Here is an 18,563-nt window from a genome sequence, read left to right on the forward strand (position 1 = left end):
GCTCGCGGTCGACTGGTAGGAAGGGGACAGACAGAAGTGGAAGACACCTGCCAGCAAATGTCCCACTAAGCCACCCACCTCTTGACCCTGCCAAACGGAACAAATGGAGCCAGGGAAGGACAGATGATGGAACAGGGGTTGTGCCACTGAAAGGTGGTTGGCTCCGGCTCTGGGTTCTGGAGTGTCTGTGCTGGCGAGAGGACCGCGGGGCCCTGGGCGGGGTTGGGGCTCCAGTCGGACTTTGGGGCTGGGGACGCTCAGGCAGAAGGCTTTGTCGGAGTAGAAATGAGCACCCTCCTGGGTGGGTGGTAGGGGGAGAACGGGGCAGGGGTGCCAGGGCAGCAGCCCGCGCTGCCCGCCGTTCTCGAAGCTCTGGGGGTGGGGTGGGCGTGGCTGCCCGGCCCGCGGGTGGGGGTTGGCCCGGCTGCCGAGGGTGTCCCGAGCGCTCGGCTGGGGCGGGCGGGCGCGCTGAAGGGGTGGGGACGAGAAGGGGCGGGCGGCTCCGGGGGCGGGCGGCTCTGGGGGTGGAGCCGGGACCGCAGCGCCCGCCGATCGCCCGGCGCTGAAGCCGCCGCCGCCGCCGCCGCTGCCGCGGCTGCTCTGGGCTCGGGAACGCGAGGCAGCCAGGCGCTCGGGGAGGCTCGGCGCCTGCGGCTGCTGCGCTCCTCCGGCGCCCGGGGCTGCGGCGCTCGGGGTCCGGGCCCCGGCCCTGCGCCCTCGGCCCCCTGCCCGGCTCGCGGCCCCGCGCCTAGCCCGGGAGAACGCCCTCCGCCTCTCGAGCCGCCCTGGGCTCGCGCCCCCGGGCCATGAAGAGGGGCCCGTGAGGGGCGCGCGGAGGCGGAGGAAGAGGAGGGAGGAGGGAGGCCGAGGAGGAGGGCGCGGGAGGCGGAGGATGCCGCCGCCGCCGCCGCCACCCGCGGGCCCCTGGCGAGCCTGACTCCGGAGCGGAGGATGGAGCCGGCGCTGGGCGCTGCAGCGGCTCTCGGCGCGCCGCCGACCAGGTATCGGCAGGGCCCCGCGGCCCCGGGGCGGGCGGGAGCGCACAGTCCGCCGCAGCAGCCGGGAGAGGCGCGGGCGCGGTGGGAGACGCCCCTCGGCTAGGGGGACAGTCGCTACCGGCGGTGCGCGGAGGGGGTGGCGCGGGACGGCAGCGTGTTGGGAGCAGGAAGGGGCTTCCGGGGCTGGTGGCCGGTGAGCGGTGAGCGCCGAGATCACCCCAGCCCTCCTCGGCCACATCTGGGGAGGACAGCAAACTTGAGACGCGGGCGGGCCCCCGAGGCGTCCGGATCCCTCCTGCTGCCGAGAGCACTCGGGGGCTGCTCCGGGCTCAGGGTCCCACACTCTGCCCTCCTCGCGGCTGCCCGGACGCCTCGAGACCCTGGTCTGCTATAACTTTCCAAACCAGAGCTGCACCCGGAGGCAGGGGCTGCCTCCAGCTTCCTGTTCCTAGCCTTGGCCCTGCGCCCTGCACCCGCAGCCCACCACCGTGCTGTGTGCGATGCGATGGGCCCTTTATGGGGCCCTAGCCGCGCGATGGTGCAGAGTCCCAATAGCCCTCCCGCTCTTCCCTGGGTAGGGCTTTTCTCTGGGTAGGGGCCGGTGAGCTGCTCCTCCCAGGCTCCAGGGACTTGGTGCTTGCCTTCACAGTGCAGAGCTGCGCTGGCCAGGATGCCAGGGGTTAAAAGGCCAAGCTACCTGAAGAGGCTGAGACCCTTAGTCCTTCTAAGGTGGCACCTTGGCCTGAGTCCAGATGCCACAGTGTGCCGTCTCCTGCTCCAGGCCTGCCCTTTCTCAAGATTAGGTTCCTCGACTCTGGCGCTGATTTCTTCTGATGGACCTAAAAACTGCTTCTAAGCAGGAGGCTCCTAGGAGGGCTGCCTCTGGGGTCTGGGTTCCAGATGGGCTTGGGCCACTGACAGGGAGGCAGAGGCCTGGGCAGAGGAGGTGGCTGCCCAGTGAAGAGCAGAAATTCTGCCCAGCATCTTTTGGAGGGCTGTTGGGAGCAGGGGGCAGAGGGGACCTAGGACTCCTGCTGAAATTGGCACCTGGCTGGGAGTAGAGCTGCTTTAGCAAGCCAAGGGACCAGTAGGCAGGTGGGTCGAGGTACCAGGTAGCTGTCTTCAGGGGCTCCTTAACCTCTCTGGGGGTGCTGGGTGGCTCAGGCAAGACCTCACCTGGGCAGGCAGCGCCCCTGCTCCGGCCTCAGCACCACGTCACACACAGGGATCAGGATGACCCTGTTTCTCTCTCAAAGTGCTTTCACCGTCATGACTCACACGCTGGATTCACCAGGGAGGTATCAAGCTTCCAGCCAGGTCCGTTCTCCTCCCTCCTGGGTCTTCAGGAAGCTGCTGGGGAAAGGAGGAGGCGGGCTTGCCCTTGGGGCTGAGACCCTGCAGGCCTGGAGCCTAGAGCTGCAAACTTTCACTGCCTGCCTGGTTTGTGGTGGGCCAGGGGCCCGAGGCCAGGCCACAGTGACAGGAGGGATGGGTGTGCAAGTGTGAGGAAGCCTTTGCTGATTGTCCTCCCCCCCTGCTGGGGCTTTGAAATCACTGTCCCCTTCCCCCTTCACTCGACACCCAGCCTCCTCATCTCCAAGCAGAGACACTAGGGGAGGATCCCAGATCCATTGCCTTCTTTCTGCAATACTTGGGATGCTCCGAACAGGCGCTTCCTTGGCATCCAGGGGAAGTCACGCTCCTCTCCACCCTGGCCCCCCAGCCTTCTCTGCCACAGAAGGCATCTAGGTCCCTCTTGGACCCCTTTCCCCACAGCACCCTAGCTCCAGAGGAAGCATGGTGCTGAGGGGCTCATTAGGCGTGTGTGTCAGCCTGCGCCAGAAGAGGGGCACATCTGGGTTCCACTGAGTGCAGGGGTGCTCAGGTGCCAAGCGATCGGTGAGGATATGTGTGTGCCCCCCAGGTCCCTCTTGCCCCTGACCTGTCCACCCCCCCCCCCCACTGTGGGTCTGCCTTTACTTTCCCAACTCCACTCTGCATCGGTAGGGAGGGAGTGTTTGATATTCATAATCTGGTTCAGAGAAGGTCCCGAAGCCCTGAGTCACTGTATGGTTTCCATGGAAACAGACTTGTTCGGAGGACTCGCTGTAGCGCGGCAGTGGTTGGGGGAGAAGGGAAACATATAGTAAAACCAGGCTCCACAAGTGTGGCGGCAGTTGGACCAGTTCCCTTCTGTGGGCAAGACCAGGGTGGGTTGGCCTTGAGCTGCCTGTCCCCACCCACGCCCGAGGGCCCCCTCCAGAGCCGCCCAGCGGACAGGCTGCTGCTCCTCCTGTGAACCTTCTGCCAAGCCTGATGGCTGCTCTCTGTGCCTCAGTGTCCTCCTCGATAAGGGGGACTGTACGAGCCCTAGCTCTGGGGTCGTGAAGGTCAGATGCATTAAGAAGTGGAACACACCCGGGACAGTCCCTAGTGGATGCCATTGTTATTGTAGGTCCGGGGATCACTTCCCCGGCGGTGATCGGTGATCATGTCATCCCCTGGGCTGTGGAGAAGCCTCCCCTAGCAGCCTGTACCCACCCTGAGAGCCAGTCACCCCTTTCTCCCCACACAGCAGTGCCTAGGGCTGGCACGGTGCTAGGCGGCCCTGGATCTTGTTCAGACCCCACCTGTCCAGGAAGGAGCCTTGTGGGAACCAACTCTTCAGGTCCAGATGGACAGGTGGCTTTCTACTTGAGCCCCTGGGGGAGGATGGTGGTGTCCCCTGGTGTTGGGACAGAAGGAAAGGGACAAAAGAGGCCCAGACAGAGACAGGGCCCTCTCTGACATAGTGAGGGGGCTGGGTGGGGCCTTTCCAGGCTGGTTCATCTGGCTGGAGGAGCATCCCCTTCCTGATGGTCACCCAAAGAGGAACCAGGGACTCCCCAGCAAGGCCTGAGGGTTGGATCTCTATTTCTTACATGCTACCACCATGCTCTGTGGTCGGGCAGGTGCGGGCTGCAGCGGCTGGGGCAGGGAGGTTTTCCAGAGCAGCATGGGAGGCCCAGCCAGTCTCTCCCCAGCCCCATCTCTCACTCAGCCTCCCATGGCCTGCAGACTCCACCTCCTGCACCGTGAGCTTCAGCTGCAAGCTCCAGCTCGCCCCATCACCCAGCTGTCAGGGAGGCAGAGCACCCTGGGCATCAGCTGGCCCTGGCCCTTCCTCTGTGAACCAGAGGAGACCCTGAGATTCCTGGTTGTCGCCTGTTTGGGCAGATCTAACCTAGCTGCGGCCTCTCCCAGCTCCACACTGGCCCTGGGTGGCCCCTCTCTCTTCCTGGGCTCTCCGAGTGGCTCTGGCTGCCACCCAGCACCCCCCTGCCAGCCCTCAGCTTCCTGCCAGGGTTCTGCCCCCAGGTCTCTCTGGACCGCTTTGCTGTCCTCACTGGTGTCCACGACACCTTCCAATTTAATATCCTCTGCAAATTTCATTAACGGACTGTTTACTCCCCTCTCTCAGGATCATTAATGAAGATGTTAGATAAGATGTGACCCAGCGCTCGCTCGGCGCCCTGCCCCCACTCCCGGACTCGCCTTCCAGCCCCCTCCCCCTGGACCCCCTTCCCCACCCAGGACCCTCGGGACCCACCCCCTCCCTCTTTCAGGACCCATGACAAGTGCTTAGGGCCAGATCTGTTTGAATTAATTTGGTAAGATTACTCGAGGCGCTGTATCAAATGCTTTGCTAAAAATCAAGATATATTACCCTGCCTGCGTTTCCCTCATCTACCAGTCTTGTAATTCTATCAAGAAAGCTATCAAGTTTGTCAGGCATGATTTGTTCTTTATAAATCCCCACGGTGCCGCGTGGGGCACAGGGTTCCCGCGTTTTCTAAATGTTTAGAGATCCCTTCTTTGTGTTTGCTTCTTGATTAGAGCTGGAAGCCCCTGGGCTGGGAGCAGGGGGAAGGCTGTGTCCTTTGCAGGGATGGGGAGGGCGGCCCTGCCAGTCCCTTCTCTGCAGTCCGTGGTGTGGAGTTTTTAGGAGCGCTCTCTCAGTCCTGCAGGCCCCAGGTGCCCCAGGCTGGGCCCAGGGGAAGGCTGGTGTGTGGGGTCTCTGATGCTTCCTTCAAGGATTCTGCCAGGCAGAGGAAATGACAGAGTCCGCTGCCACTGCCGTTCTAACTGAGTGATTGCTGTGCCCGGTCACTTTGCTGAGAGCTTCTGCGCTCCATCTCCTGTAAGTCCTGGGAGCCGGGGTGGCAGGCTCAGGGGATCAGGGACTCCGGGTCTGGTGCCCGCTCCGTCTGCTGCACTCCTAGCCTTTCCCACACGGGGTCAGGAGAGCTGAGTGGGTGTTCTGGACGTCTCAGGAGGTGAGTGAGGACCTCAGAGTGGCGCCCCAGTTCCTGGGTTCTGTTCTCGCCTCTGGCCCGTCTGAGCTGTCACTTAACCCTCCTGTGCAGTCGCTGCAGCCAGAGGACCCGAGGCTTCAGGCTGTGAGGGTCCACGGAGGGGAGGTGTGACAGTCCCACCAGGTGCCAGGCTCTGGGATAACGGCTTCCAGTTTATATTACTATGGGTGTCCTCATTGATGTTGGCAGAGATGATCATCCTGCTGGCCTCATGCCTGATGGGTAGAGCCTTGTCACCCAGGAAACAGAGGGGCCACAGGATGAGCATGCTGGCAGCCTGGTGCAGGCATGTCCTTGGGACCAGCCTGGGCTGGTGGCAGGGTCTGGACCGAGGGAGCAGGGAGCCAGTGCTCCAGTCCAGACTGCGTCGGGCTGCTGGTTATAAGACATGCACTCGCGCCCTCTTGGCTGGGGAGCTGGGCATTCCTGGCCTCCTTGGCTGAGAGCCTTCGAACCTCCCTCTCCTGCCTGGCCAGAGTCTGAGGCCTGAGTGGGGAGCAGGGTGTGTCTGGGCGGCTGCTCCTCAGTGGCTGCGCCTGTGACCACGTTTGTTTGTGAGAATCTTGAGCTTCAGCTGGGCAGTGGTGGGATGGCACAGACCCATCCACGTGCCAGGGAAGGCCCACCAGCTGACACCCAGGGACATGGTCCTTGGAGACGGCAGCAGCTGTTGGGTGAGCTGGCTCTGGGTTGGGGGTGAATGCCCGGGTCGAGAGGGGCACCAGTGTGTCCTGGGGCCTTGGTGGTTCCCTTGGTCTTGGCTGTCCCTGCCCCTCTCCTCTGGCATCCCAGGGTTGGGTGACACTCTCGCTCTCAGGCAAGTCCTCGGGCTGAGGTGGAAGCAGGGCCCTGCTCCTGCGGGGACAGGCTCAGGCTCCTTCATTTACGGAGGCTGGCCGCTCCTCCTCTGGGGAGCTGGTCATGGCACCTGGCAGGCGGTGAGCAGCCCTCAGGGGGAGCCAGGCCTGGGGACATCTCTGGGTGTTGGCACCTGTAGCTCCCCTAGCCCCTAAAGCTCAGGTGGGTTCCAGTGTCCCAGCCTCCCCACCCCCAGCCCTCACCCCGCCGAGCCAGGTGAGCCTCCTGCAGGTGAGTGGACTCTGGGGATGCGGGACAGATGGCCCCTTCCCTGGAGGCCGGCAGCAGCTGGCTGTGGCTCCTGTGGATGTTTTCCCATCCCCGAGGCTGGGCGGCCGGGCAGGCCCGGTGTCCAGGGGGTGGGGCCTCGGTACTATTCCGACTCTGGCTGTGGCTGCTGGGTGGGTGGCAGTGGGGGGGACAGGAAACCAGGGCCTTTCCGCTGGCCCAGTGTTGGGGCAGAGCTCCGCCTACCACAGGCCGGCCTGGGACTGGGACTGGCCTCTGACTCATCCCTCCCCAGGAGCTGGGCACACACTGGGGCCTTGTCCTGGGGCTCGGAGGTCAGTCACTCTCCCCACTGCTGGGGAAGCCCAGGTGGCCTTGGGACCCTGGTGCCCAGCCGGCCCGTGGCAGAAGGGCAGGACAGTGAGGTGCCCTCGGTTCCCAGGGCCAGTGGGCAAGGTCTCTGCAGGCAGGACAGCCTGTCCCCAGCCACACACGCGGGGCTGCAGAGCACACCCAGGCCGTGGTGCATCTTTTACCCTCTGCTCTCACGATTCCGGGCCAGTACTGCCCGTCATGGGGCATCAGCCCCCAAGACTTCCCCTCACGGCTCCTGCTTCGCGACCCTGCGCCCAGCGTTGTGTGGGTCACAGCCCAGAGGTCTGGGAGATTCGCGGGGTTTGTCTCACATCAGGACAACCGAGTCCTGCAGAGGTTCCGGTCCTTGCTGAAGTCTAGCTAGAAAGCCACAGCAGCGAGACCCACACCCTGGCCCCACTGTCATGCAGGCTTGCGATGCCCAGGGGTGTCCCCAAGGACATCACCTGTGGACATGGGAGTGGCCCGCCCTGGAGACACAGAGCTCACAGCGCTCTGCTAATGGTGTAGAGTGGAAGACCCGCGGCTCTGTGGGCGAGCGTGCTGGGGACGGGTTGTGAGGTCCCAGGTAGGCCTGCTGAGGTCTGGACGCGGCAGCGAGTCTGCGTCACAGAGAAGGCCCCTCACACCCGCTGCAGCTGAGGTGGGCGTGGCCCCAGGGATCAGCACTGGAGGCCCAGTAGCCCCGGGTGACTCAGGCAACAGGGGCCAAGGCCGGGCTCCGTCAGATTCCCTCTAGAAGGTCATGCGGGCTGAAGTACACGTTGGCATAGTGCCCACATTGGAGGGTGCCCGAGGACTCAGTCCCATCAAACTTACCCTTGGGTTTTATTAGGTAGGCGATCTTGAGGCTGTGCCTCCTGGTGGTATATAGCTCTCTGGAGACCGACCCTGAGCAGAATCAGGCTGGATTCACATCAGTCGGGAATAGCCAGATGTTTCTTGACACATGCTTTAATCTTTATCTCACGGATCTAGCAAACATGTAAATGAAGCATTTCCCTTTTCCCATCAACTGCCAGGAAGCTCTGGCCCCTATATGTAGCCCACAAGTCATTTGGTCCTTCCTTCCTTCCTTCCTTCCTTCCTTCCTTCCTTCCTTCCTTCCTTCCTTCCTCCCTCCCTCCCTCCCTCCCTCCCTCCCTTCCCTTCCCTTCCCTTCCCTTCCCTTCTTTCTTTTTTCTTTCTTGCAGTGCTAGGGATGGAACTTAGGGCCTCAAGTGCTCTACCACTGAGCTCCGTCCCCAGCTGCTGTCACGGCTCTTTGTATGCTGCCCTTATTCCAGGTTCTTTCAGACTTTCAACACCCTTGTTTTTCCCGTGCCTCATTTTGTCACCTCATTTTCCTCTGGGAGGAGAAAACCTTGCTGTTTTATGTGTTTTTAGCCTTAACTAAACAAACATCTATGGCGGAGCCGCACTGCTGGCTACTGCAGGCCTGGGATTACTCTGGTTCCTGGCACCCCAGAGCCTCGGGAATCCCTCCACCCAGCTCCCGAGTCTGGGCAGAAGGGGGCGGGTAGCTTCTTTTCTCCCTGCCCCCCCCTTGGATTTGGTGACATGTTTTGGGGAGGAGCTGGGAAGGGTGTCATGTCCGAGGGAAGCCTCAGCTGTCCCCACAGCCCTCGGGCCCCCTGGAGGTCCTGCTCTAACCCAGGAGACTCCAGCCACTGCTGTCCCTGGTCCCCCCCATCCCCCACCCCCAGAGGGAGAGCCCAATGCTAGGGACAGGTGGTGGCCTCAACCAGGTGCCTTGGAAAGGGGGAGGGGAGGACAACTGGCAGTACCCTGGGCAGGAGAGCAGGCTCCAGGAGGTGCCAGGGCTAGGTTTTAGTGCCCCCCCACCCCGTAACCAGTCTCCTCTTCAGCTCTTGCATTGGGAGCCTTCACTTTGTCCCCAAGGTTAATAAATTGAGCCAAAAGCTTGGTGTGACTGTGCCCCTTCCATCGTCTGACTGTCCCCCCCTCCGGGGCACCTACGGTTCAGTGTTGTGCCTATGTACAAGTGTCCCCCACCCAGCCCCCGAAGGTCCGAGCTGGTGGTGGGTCCTGCACCGTGTCTTCTGGCCAGAGCTTTCCTGACCCTACGCTGGGCGATGTCCTCACGTCACCTAAGCCCATCTGTGGGGCCTGCTGGCTACAGTGAGTTGAAGAGAAGACCCCAGGGCAGCGGCTGGCTCTGAGGAAGGAGCCAGGCCTCTGGGAAGGGCGAGCCCGGGGCTGGGCTGCAGGAGGCCTGGGGAACTTCCAGTTGGGTGCAAAACTGTGGGTACAGATGGTTTTCCTGGGACGAGGGATTGCATTTTTAAGGGGCCAGTGGCCCAGGGAAGGTGAGGAGCAGTGCTTTGGTGCCCGGAGTGGGAAGGGAGGCTACAGCTCTGTCGAGGACTCTGGTTCTCGGGGATGGCCACAGATCAGGCTGAGGGGGTGGGGACAGACGCAGCTCGGGGTTCTTCTGGAAGGTGACTGGACTTTTCCCCTGCTGACGGGCGATCCCTGTCTGCTGTGACGGTGGCCCTGCCTGTCCCTGGGAATGCAGTGCGGGGCCTTCTGAGCTGACAGAACCCCATGGTCAGAGCCGGGAGTCTCCGGTCACTGGGCTAATGGAAAAACCCAGGCACAGAGGGGCCAGGGGTGGGGTGGGGGCCAGGGAACCAAGGTCACTCAGCAGCCAGGGAAAGGCAGAGGCTGTGTGATGCTCCTGAGGGTGACATTGAGTTCAGTGTCCCTTCCCTGCGGGAGTGGTGGGGGATGAGGTAGCGCGGCCTGTCCAGGCTTGCCTCTGGGAGTGCATCTGAGGAAGAGGGGCTGCATCGGGCAGGGACATGCCTCGGTCACACCTCTCCGCATCCTGCAACATCACCTCCCCTGGTGGCACCCTCACATCAGGCTGCAGCCAGCCCCCAGGAAGGCAGGCCACAGCAGGGCCCCAGTTAAAGTGCAGGGCTAGGAGGCTGCACTTTGGCACTTGGCCACTAGAGGGCAGCAGGAAGGCCACTGGGGGACTCTGCATAGTTCCTGGCAGGGAGGGGGTCCGAGAAGGAGGGTTGGTGTAGAGGTCGGTCTCACTGTCACTGTCAGTCCCTGTGGGCTGCAGGGTGATTCCCCAAGAAGCAGATGTTAGTGAGGACACTTTTAACGGCTTTATTGGGTGTAACCCTACGCCAGGCACAGCACTAACTCATTGGTCCCACAACAGCCTTCTCATAAGTATCTCCATTTTGCAGGTGAGACAGCAGAGGCACAGAGAGATTAAGGAATCTAGCCACATTCCCACAGCTGGTAAGTGCCTGAGCTGGGACATGGAGCTGGTCCCAGAACCCAGCTCCCAACCACGAACCATTAAATTTGAATGTCCAACACTGACTAAATTCTTTAAGTCGTTCAATTCTTCTGATCGGTTGGAAGGTGGTCACACCTTCTTTATAGATGGGGACACTGAGGCTCACGGACAGCCGGTGAATCGTCCACATGTCCATACCCACTGAGGGGCAGACCTAGGCCGACCTGGCTCCTGGCGAGCCCTGAGCTCCCGTTTAGCTTTGTGATGTGCATCCTCCCCTTCCACTGCCCCCCTTGGAATTTGGCTGACTTTGAAGTCTGAGCTTTCTCCTGGGCGTGGGAGTCACCCCCTCCCTTGCCTTAGCAGAAAGAACAGATTCTGGGCTCCTCTGTCTAAGCTTTGACCAGTTGGAGCTGGAGGGAGCCCATGCCAGAGGCTGCTGGAGCCCAGGAAGGAGCCCCGAGCTCACAATGTGGCCCGGAGGACGAGAGCGTTGAGGGCTCTTTCAGTGGCCACTGCTCCCTTGGGAACCACAGGACCTGGCCCCGGGTCCTCTGGTTTCCAGGGCAGATGCCTCCAGCATACCAAGGAGGCTTGGCCAGCACTGGGCTGGCTCTGCCAGGCTGGCAGGGGAGCTGGGCACTTCCAGGAGGGCTGGCTTCCCCACCTTCCCATTCCCATGCCCTGGCTTTGCCCTCCCTGGGAGGCGGGGCATGGCCTGTGACTGGGACACTCCCCTCCGGTGCCCAGCACTGGCCTTCAGCTCTCTGGTGGGGTGTGGAGATGTGGGGCAAGATGGCGAGATGCTGCTCTTGGAAGACCATCTGGGATACGTTCTGTCTTTGGCACTGGAACCCTAAGTTTGCGGAAGAGTCTCAAAGGGGGTGAAGTATGGGGGGCATCAGGGAGTGGATCCAGGGGGTGGACTTCAGAGCATGGCCTGCCCCTTCCGAGGTGGGGAAGTTATTTCACCCTGAGGGGCCGCAGCTTCTTCTCTATAAAGTGGGTTGTGCTGGGGTCAGCCTGACCTGTGGGGAGAGTGCAGCTTGGGAGGACCGTCATGGATGCCCACAAGTGCTGGCCCTGCCTGGTGCTGTCTCCCCTGTCCTCCCTGGAACAGTGCCTGGCCGCCCTGGAGAGCTGGCAGATGTCTGTGGAACGGCTCTGCCGCTGAAGAGCGGGCCCTCAGTGACCCAGGACTCAGTGACCCAGCCGCCCGCGCTCCTGCTGGTGCCCCTCCCTGCCTGTCACATCATGAAAGGCGCTCACATTTGTCTGGGGTTACTTGGGCTGAGGACTCCCGGGCCTGGCACCTCAGCGGGCCCACTGCCATCTCAGCCCAGGCTCTGCCCCCTCCAAGGCAACCTACTGCTGTGGCTCCTCTTCTTTCTTGGGACACAAAGCTGGTGGTGAAGAGCCCAGAGCACTGGCCTAAGCCTGACCTAGGGACTCAGGCCTCTGCTATTCCTTAATGGCTGCTGAGGTGGCTTTTCCTTAGTTTTTGAGACTTAATTTCTCCAATGGGAACGAGGACCCTCCCCTCCCAGGGGGTTTGTGAGGAATCACACGGACCAGAAGGTGGATGTGCTTGGCAGCTCTGGGAAATGAGCATGCGCTTGCCCTGCTCCCAAAGGAGTCGCGCCAAACAGCAGGGTGTGGCTGGGGGGATATTTGCACTTGAGTCCACCCGTCACCGTGAACAGATGAAGGACAGTCAGACAGTAATGGAAAGAATGTGCTCAGAGCCTCGGCAGTCAATCTGCTCCCCCTTCTAGTGCCCAGCCCCTCTCGTGCCAGTCCACAAGTGGGCTGGGGACATTAATCAAATGCGTGTTTGAAGGCCAAGTGTGTTTAAGCTGGAGGAACAGGAAGTCAAGCCTCCCAGGAGGGACATGGGGGGGTGCTGGGAGACCTCCGGATGTGAGCTCACACCTGTTCTGTGGGCTGACACTGCACCTGCCGGGGTACAGGGCCTCGCGCTTCACAGGTGCTCAATAGATGCTAACTGAAGGGATCCCCGGGTTTTGGTGTTTTCACTCGGACTTGGGTCAAGGTCCGGAACACCGCCTAGTCCAGTTCTGCTTTTGAGTTTCAGTAGCTGCTCCTCTCCGTGTGGCTGGAAGAACACCCCTTCCTGGCGTCCCTCGGAGCTGCCATTTGATGCAGAGGCCTGAGGTGAACCCCTGCTCGCATCCCTCCCTGCCAAATTCCGGGAACCAGTTGAATTTCAAAAGGTCAGACTTGTCTGTTGATTTCAAGCCCAGAACCAATCCGGGGTGTGCTGGGGCTGAGTCCGTGAGGCCCGAGGCTCACTAGCTCCCTGTCCCCCAGGGCCCTGGTGTGAGCAGAGGGTAGTGGGTGAGTGAGGTAGGTGAAGGGGTGGGGTGCCGGGGTCTGGACCCCAGGGATTAGATGGCACTGGTTGGCTAAGATCCTGGTATCAATGATAAATATAGGGGAAAAGCAAGGCCTTTATTGCCTGACTTGGGGCAGACTGTGGGACATAAGGCATAGGAGAGGGGGACACTGGGAGCCCAATCCCATCCTCAGAATGCCTGCCCTCTCTCTTTCTGTAGTCCGCTGGCCACAGGACTGGTGCGCAGGCTTGGACCTCTGACCACAGCCAGCTAAGCCTGGGAACACGGGCAGCCGCGGACTGCCCAGCCTGGAGCAGCCGTCTTTGGTAAGTGTTCGGCCCTCCCTCACTGGCTCCAGAAGCCCCAGCACTCTCTCTGGGGCTGGGAGCTGAGCTGGCCTCCCTGGGGGCACCTGCAAGATGCTTGGGGCAGCCTGGGTCCTTTCTGCTTCCCGTGGCTCCTTCCAGTTCCCCTTCTGTGAACAGAGAGACTAAGGGGCTAAGGGTAGAGGCTCTCGGTGACCAGCTTGGAGGAGCCAGGCCTGTCTCCCCGGGCTAAGGTCTTCTGGGCAGTCCACTCTGGTAGCGAGGATCACCGGGGCCCATGGCCACGAGCAGACCCCAGATCCTGGAGAGGGCTGTTTCTCTGTAGCTCTGGGACCCCTCCCTCTATTTCAGGCCAGTTGACTCGAGGGCATTTAGGAACCCAGAAATCCACATCTCGAGATAGCTGGGCACCTGCGTCCACAGTTGAAGGGATGTGGGCACAGCTGTCCACCACACCTGTCTCCCCTAGCGTGGACAAGCTACTGGAGAGCACAGCACAGAGAAAGGACGCCCACCTGGGGGAGTGGGCACCAGCTCATTGGGCTGGGGAAGCATGTTGGTGGCCAGGCAATGCCAGCAGGGTGTCAGGAGTGGCAGGGTGTGGCCTGAGGCCCCCCTAAGTGTAGGGGTTGGGAAGAGAAAGGCTCTTTTGCACAGTTGAGCCCCTTCAAGGAGCTCAGAGTTCAAGGTAGGAGGCTTCTGCAGCCATCTATGGGTTGGATCTTGGGCTTCAGGTTGGGTAGATCCCTGAAGGTCCCACGGGTCCCTCACAGAATGACAAAGCCTAGCTGCTTGGGCCATAGGTCTGAGGATGGGTGTGCGCGAGAGAGGGAGAGGGGGAGAGGGAGATGGATGTCCCTGGGCCCCCTGGAGGCCCCTGGCTGGGAAGTACCTGACCAGGCCGTCTTTGCTCCCAGACCTCGACCCTCCGAGAAGCAGCCCCATGAAGGTGGCCAGCCATGCAATGTTCCTGGAAGGCCGTCCTCCTCCTCGCGCTGGCCTCCATAGCCATCCAGTACACCGCCATCCGCACCTTCACCGCCAAGTCCTTCCACACCTGCCCAGGGCTGGCCGAGGCCGGGCTGGCCGAGCGGCTGTGCGAGGAGGGTCCCACCTTCACCTATAACCTCTCCCGAAAGACCCACATCCTCATCCTGGCCACCACGCGCAGCGGCTCGTCCTTCGTGGGCCAGCTCTTCAACCAGCATCTGGACGTCTTCTACCTGTTCGAGCCCCTCTACCACGTGCAGAACACGCTCATCCCGCGCTTCACCCAGGGCAAGAGCCCCGCAGACCGGAGGGTCATGCTGGGTGCCAGCCGGGACCTCCTGAGGAGCCTCTACGACTGCGACCTCTACTTCCTGGAGAACTACATCAAGCCGCCCCCTGTCAACCACACCACCGACAGGATCTTCCGCCGCGGGGCCAGCAGGGTCCTCTGCTCCCGTCCCGTGTGCGACCCTCCGGGGGCTCCCGACCTGGTCCTGGAAGAGGGGGACTGCGTGCGCAAGTGCGGCCTGCTGAACCTGACCGTGGCCGCCGAGGCCTGTCGCGAGCGCAGCCACGTGGCCATCAAGACGGTGCGCGTGCCCGAGGTGAACGACCTGCGGGCTCTGGTGGAAGACCCCCGGTTGAACCTCAAGGTCATCCAGCTGGTCCGGGACCCTCGGGGGATTCTAGCGTCCCGGAGCGAGACCTTCCGCGACACCTACCGGCTGTGGCGGCTCTGGTACGGCACGGGCAGGAAGCCCTACAACCTGGATGTCACGCAGCTGACCACCGTGTGCGAGGACTTCTCCAATTCCGTGTCCACCGGCCTCATGCGGCCCTCCTGGCTCAAGGGCAAGTACATGCTGGTGCGCTACGAGGACCTGGCCAGGAACCCCATGAAGAAGACCGAGGAGATCTACGGGTTCCTGGGGATCCCCCTGGACGGCCACGTGGCCCGCTGGATCCAGAACAACACGCGGGGCGACCCCACCTTGGGCAAGCACAAATACGGCACCGTGCGAAACTCGGCGGCCACCGCCGAGAAGTGGCGCTTCCGCCTCTCGTATGACATTGTGGCCTTCGCCCAGAACGCCTGTCAGCACGTGCTGGCCCAGCTGGGCTACAAGAAGGCCGCCTCGGAGGAGGAGCTCAAGAACCCCGCCATCAGCCTGGTGGAGGAGCGGGACTTCCGCCCCTTCTCGTGACACGGCGTGACACGGCGGGGCGCGGGCGCCGGGTTTGATAAAGGGACCATTTTAACTGTTGCCTTATTCCCCACCCCCACCCCGTCTTCGTGTCCTTCCCGCCCCCTGCCCACCCCGCCCCCTTCTGCCTTTTTGTCTCCGATATTTGCACTACACGCCTGGGACGGGAACCGGGCAGAGGGCGCACGTGAAGTGGGGCCCGCCCGCCCCCTCCCATTCCGACACTCAGAGGTTGGGTCTCCCGGGGACGGTGACGATGTTTACAGCACCCCGCGCACACATTCACGCACGCACATGGGCCCACCAGGAGAGGCACCCCAACACACGACTTCTCCAGTTCTTTGGAATGAATGAGTGGTTGGGGGATCGTAGTTTTTGCACTGTTTTACTTCTACAAGGTAAGAGGATAGAAACGAAAGGACCCCTCTCTCGAACTTCGGAAAGGGGTCTGTCCCTCCCGATCCCTGCTTCCCGGCCCTGGCCCTCTTCCTCCCGTAGAACAGAGAACCCCCTCCTGCCCGCCCTTGCCTGTCGGTGAGCAGGTTTTACTGTGAGGTGAACGTGGACGTCGTTTATTTTTTCCAGTCTGTGGTGATGCTGTCTGTCTGTCTGAGTCTTGTGGCTGCCCCTGGACAGTGATGGCTGATGAATCTTTTAAGTTTCTGATTGATCTTGGGGTCCATCTGTGATATTTCTTTGTGCCAAAAAAAAAAAAAAAAGAGTGAATCAAGTTTGCTAAATGAACATTGAAATGCTTTATCTGTGTTTTCTGTAAATAAAAGTGTGCAGTAATAGCTGGGCGTGATGGTGGGGTCTTGTGATTGGCTGAGAGCAGCTGGGCAGGGTCTGGGTGTTCCTGGCTTTGGGGAGAAGATTGGTATTAAATGACAAGTCTTCCTTTTAGGACTCTTGTTAGGCTTTACACTGATTCCACTGAGTTCCGGGTGTCATTCCCTTCTGTATCTCAGAGCCAGACACGACCAAAATGTGCAACAAGTGGTATGGCTTGGTGGGACAGAGGTGAGCACGCGGTCCCAGGACCCTGTGCCAGAAGTTCCTCCTTTGGTGGGTGGGTCTGGGGCCTAGGTCGCTGGGAAGGGGGAACGATCAAGCGGTGGGGTGGCTCTGGACAGTGGCTGCTTGGTATTTAACAACAGAGGCAGGGTTACTGGTCTCTACAAAGTGGAATGTCTGCTGTGCTTACATCTTAGCAATCTAGCCTCCAAGCAGAATGCTCAGCTCTTACTGCAAGAAAATAGCCAATCTCGGGGGAGGCTGGAGGTCAGTTTTCCTGGTTGGGACAGTGGGAGCTCCTGGTAATGAGGCGGCTCCTGGGGTCCTGGGCAGACACAAGAAGGGCTTCCTGAGGATTCTTGGTCCTGAGCTATAGCCTATGGACCAGGAAGAAACCAGCTAAAGCAGAAACCTTAAATAATAGGAGCCTAATCAAGATTGGGCCATTTCCTCCTCCTCCTCCTCCTCCTCCTCCTCCTCCTCCTCCTTTTTTTAAGGTAGTAAAATGCACATGATATAAAGTTTGCCTCTGCAACTGTTTGTAAGTCTGGAGTTCATTAAATCCATGCAGAATGTTGTGCTCCCTTCACTTCTGCTCGTCCCCATGAGGTTTTTCACCACATAAAGCTGAAGTTCTGGACCCATTAAGCAATAACTCCATTTCCCTTCCCCTCAGCTCCAGGCAACTGTTTCACTGTCTGTCTCCAGGATTTTGACTCCGAGTATTTCATACGAGGGGAATCAGACAGTATTGGTCTTTTTAAGCCTGGTTTCTTTCACTTAGCACAGTGTCCACTAGGTTCGTCCATGTTGTAGCATATGTGAGGATTTCCCCTCCTTTTTAAGGCTGAATAATACTCCAGTGTGTACACCACATTTTGCGTATTCATTCATCCTGTGATGGATGGTTGGGATGCTTTCATGCTTTAGCCATGGTGAGTAATGCTATTGTGAACATGGTGTGCAAATGTCTCTTTATGATCCTGCTTTCTGGGCTGGGTTGTGGCTTAGTGGTAGACCACTGGCCTAGCACATGCGAGGCCTTGAGTTCTATCCTCAGCACCATGTAAAAATAAATAAATAAAAAAAAAAGGAATTGTGTCCAACTAAAAATTTTTTAAAAAAAATCTTTAAATTAAAAAAAAAAAAAAGATCCTGCTTTCGGTTCTCGTGTATGTACCAGAAGTGGAATTATTGGATCACATGGCCTCTTTTTCTTTTTTTGTTTTTTCCTGGTGCTGGGGATTGAGCCCAGGGGTGCTCTGAACCACGTCCCTGGCCCTTTTTATTATTATTATTTTTTTGTTTTGATACAGATTCTCACTAAGTTATAGAGGCTGACCTTGAACTTGCAGTCCTCCTGCCTCAGCTTCAGCAGTAGTAGGGATGGTAGCTGTGCACCACTACACCCGACAGCCTATTTTTAATGTTTTGAGGAACTGCCATGTTGTACTATTTTAGATCCCAACAATAGTGCTTAAAGAATCAGATTTCTTCACTTCTTCACCAATATTTTCCTTCAACCCTCTTTTTTCATCTTATTTTCTAAAAGTTTTTATTTGTTTTTAGATATGCATAACATTTGTATTTTGACCTATGCACAAGGAATATAACTTATCTTAATTAGGATTCAGTTCTTGAGGTTGTAAAATGATGCGGCGTTTCACTGGGGTGTATTCCATACCCCTCCTTCTCTTCATTCCCCTTTGTCTAATCCAGTGAACCTCTATTCAAACCTCCCCGCCTCCACGTGTTGTGTGTTAGCATCCTCATACAGAAAGGACATCCCGCCTTTGGTTTTCTGGGATTGGCTTATTGCACTTAGCATAATAGTTTCCTGAACCATCCATTTACTGGCAAAAGTCATAAAGCCATTCTTTTTTTATGGCTGAGTAATGTTTCATTGTGTATATAGACCACATTTTCTTTATCCATTCATCTGTTGAAGGGCACCTAGGTTGGTTCCATAACTTAGCCATAGTGAATTGAACTGCTATAAACATTGATGTGGCTGCATCAATGTAGTATGCTGATCTTCATTGTGGAGTTCTTTCACCTCTTTTCTTAGACTGATTCCCAAGTAAGTTTTTTTTTTTTTAAAAAAAATTATGGCTCTTGTGAATGGGATAGTTTTAAAAATTTCTCTGTCAGTTGATTTATTACTCATGTATAAGAACTTGATTCATGGGTGTTAATTTTATATCCCACTACTTTGCTGAATTCATTTATGAGTTCTAGAAGTTTTATGGTGGAGTTTTTTGGGTCTTCTAAATATAGAATCATGTCATCAGCAAATAGGCATAGTTGGAGCTCTTCTTTTCCTATTTGTATCCCTTTAATTTCTTTCTTTTGCCTGATTGCTCTGAGTAGAGTTTCAAGGACTGTGTTGAATAGGAGTGGTGAAAGAGGGAACCTCTGTCTGTTTCAGTTTTTAGAGGGAATGCTACTAATGTTTCTCCATTTAGAATGATGTTGGCCTTGGGTTTAGCAGAGATAGATTTTACAATGTTGAGGTGTGTTCCTAGTATCCCTAGTTTTTCTAGTGTTTTGAACATGAATGGAAGCTGTGCTTTG

The 18,563-nt window shown here is 58.7% G+C and overlaps 1 protein-coding gene across 3 annotated transcripts; it reads left to right on the forward strand.

Moving 5' to 3' along the window:
• The first annotated feature begins 620 nt into the window (after positions 1–620).
• Chst1 (carbohydrate sulfotransferase 1) lies at positions 621–15,757 on the forward strand. 3 transcript variants are annotated; one of them, XM_071617101.1, is made up of 5 exons: positions 621–1,001; positions 10,042–10,096; positions 12,187–12,331; positions 12,674–12,780; positions 13,698–15,757. In XM_071617101.1, exon 5 carries the CDS (start codon positions 13,740–13,742, stop codon positions 14,973–14,975), a length of 1,236 nt encoding a protein of 411 aa, XP_071473202.1. In that variant the 5' UTR covers positions 621–1,001; positions 10,042–10,096; positions 12,187–12,331; positions 12,674–12,780; positions 13,698–13,739; the 3' UTR covers positions 14,976–15,757. The 3 variants fall into 3 exon arrangements, with proteins under 3 accessions (XP_071473202.1, XP_027792523.2, XP_071473203.1); XM_027936722.2 differs by lacking the exon at positions 621–1,001 and having other exon boundaries at positions 9,914–10,096; XM_071617102.1 differs by lacking the exon at positions 621–1,001 and having other exon boundaries at positions 9,914–10,096; positions 12,193–12,331.
• Positions 15,758–18,563: the final 2,806 nt, after the last annotated feature.

This window comes from Marmota flaviventris, chromosome 9 (genome assembly GCF_047511675.1).
Source record: "Marmota flaviventris isolate mMarFla1 chromosome 9, mMarFla1.hap1, whole genome shotgun sequence".
Lineage (NCBI taxonomy): Eukaryota > Metazoa > Chordata > Mammalia > Rodentia > Sciuridae > Marmota > Marmota flaviventris.

Coding starts and splice junctions, on each gene's coding strand:
- Chst1 (XM_071617101.1), top strand. CDS start 13,740: ATGCAATGTTCCTGGAAGGCCGTCCTCCTCCTCGCGCTGGCCTCCATA.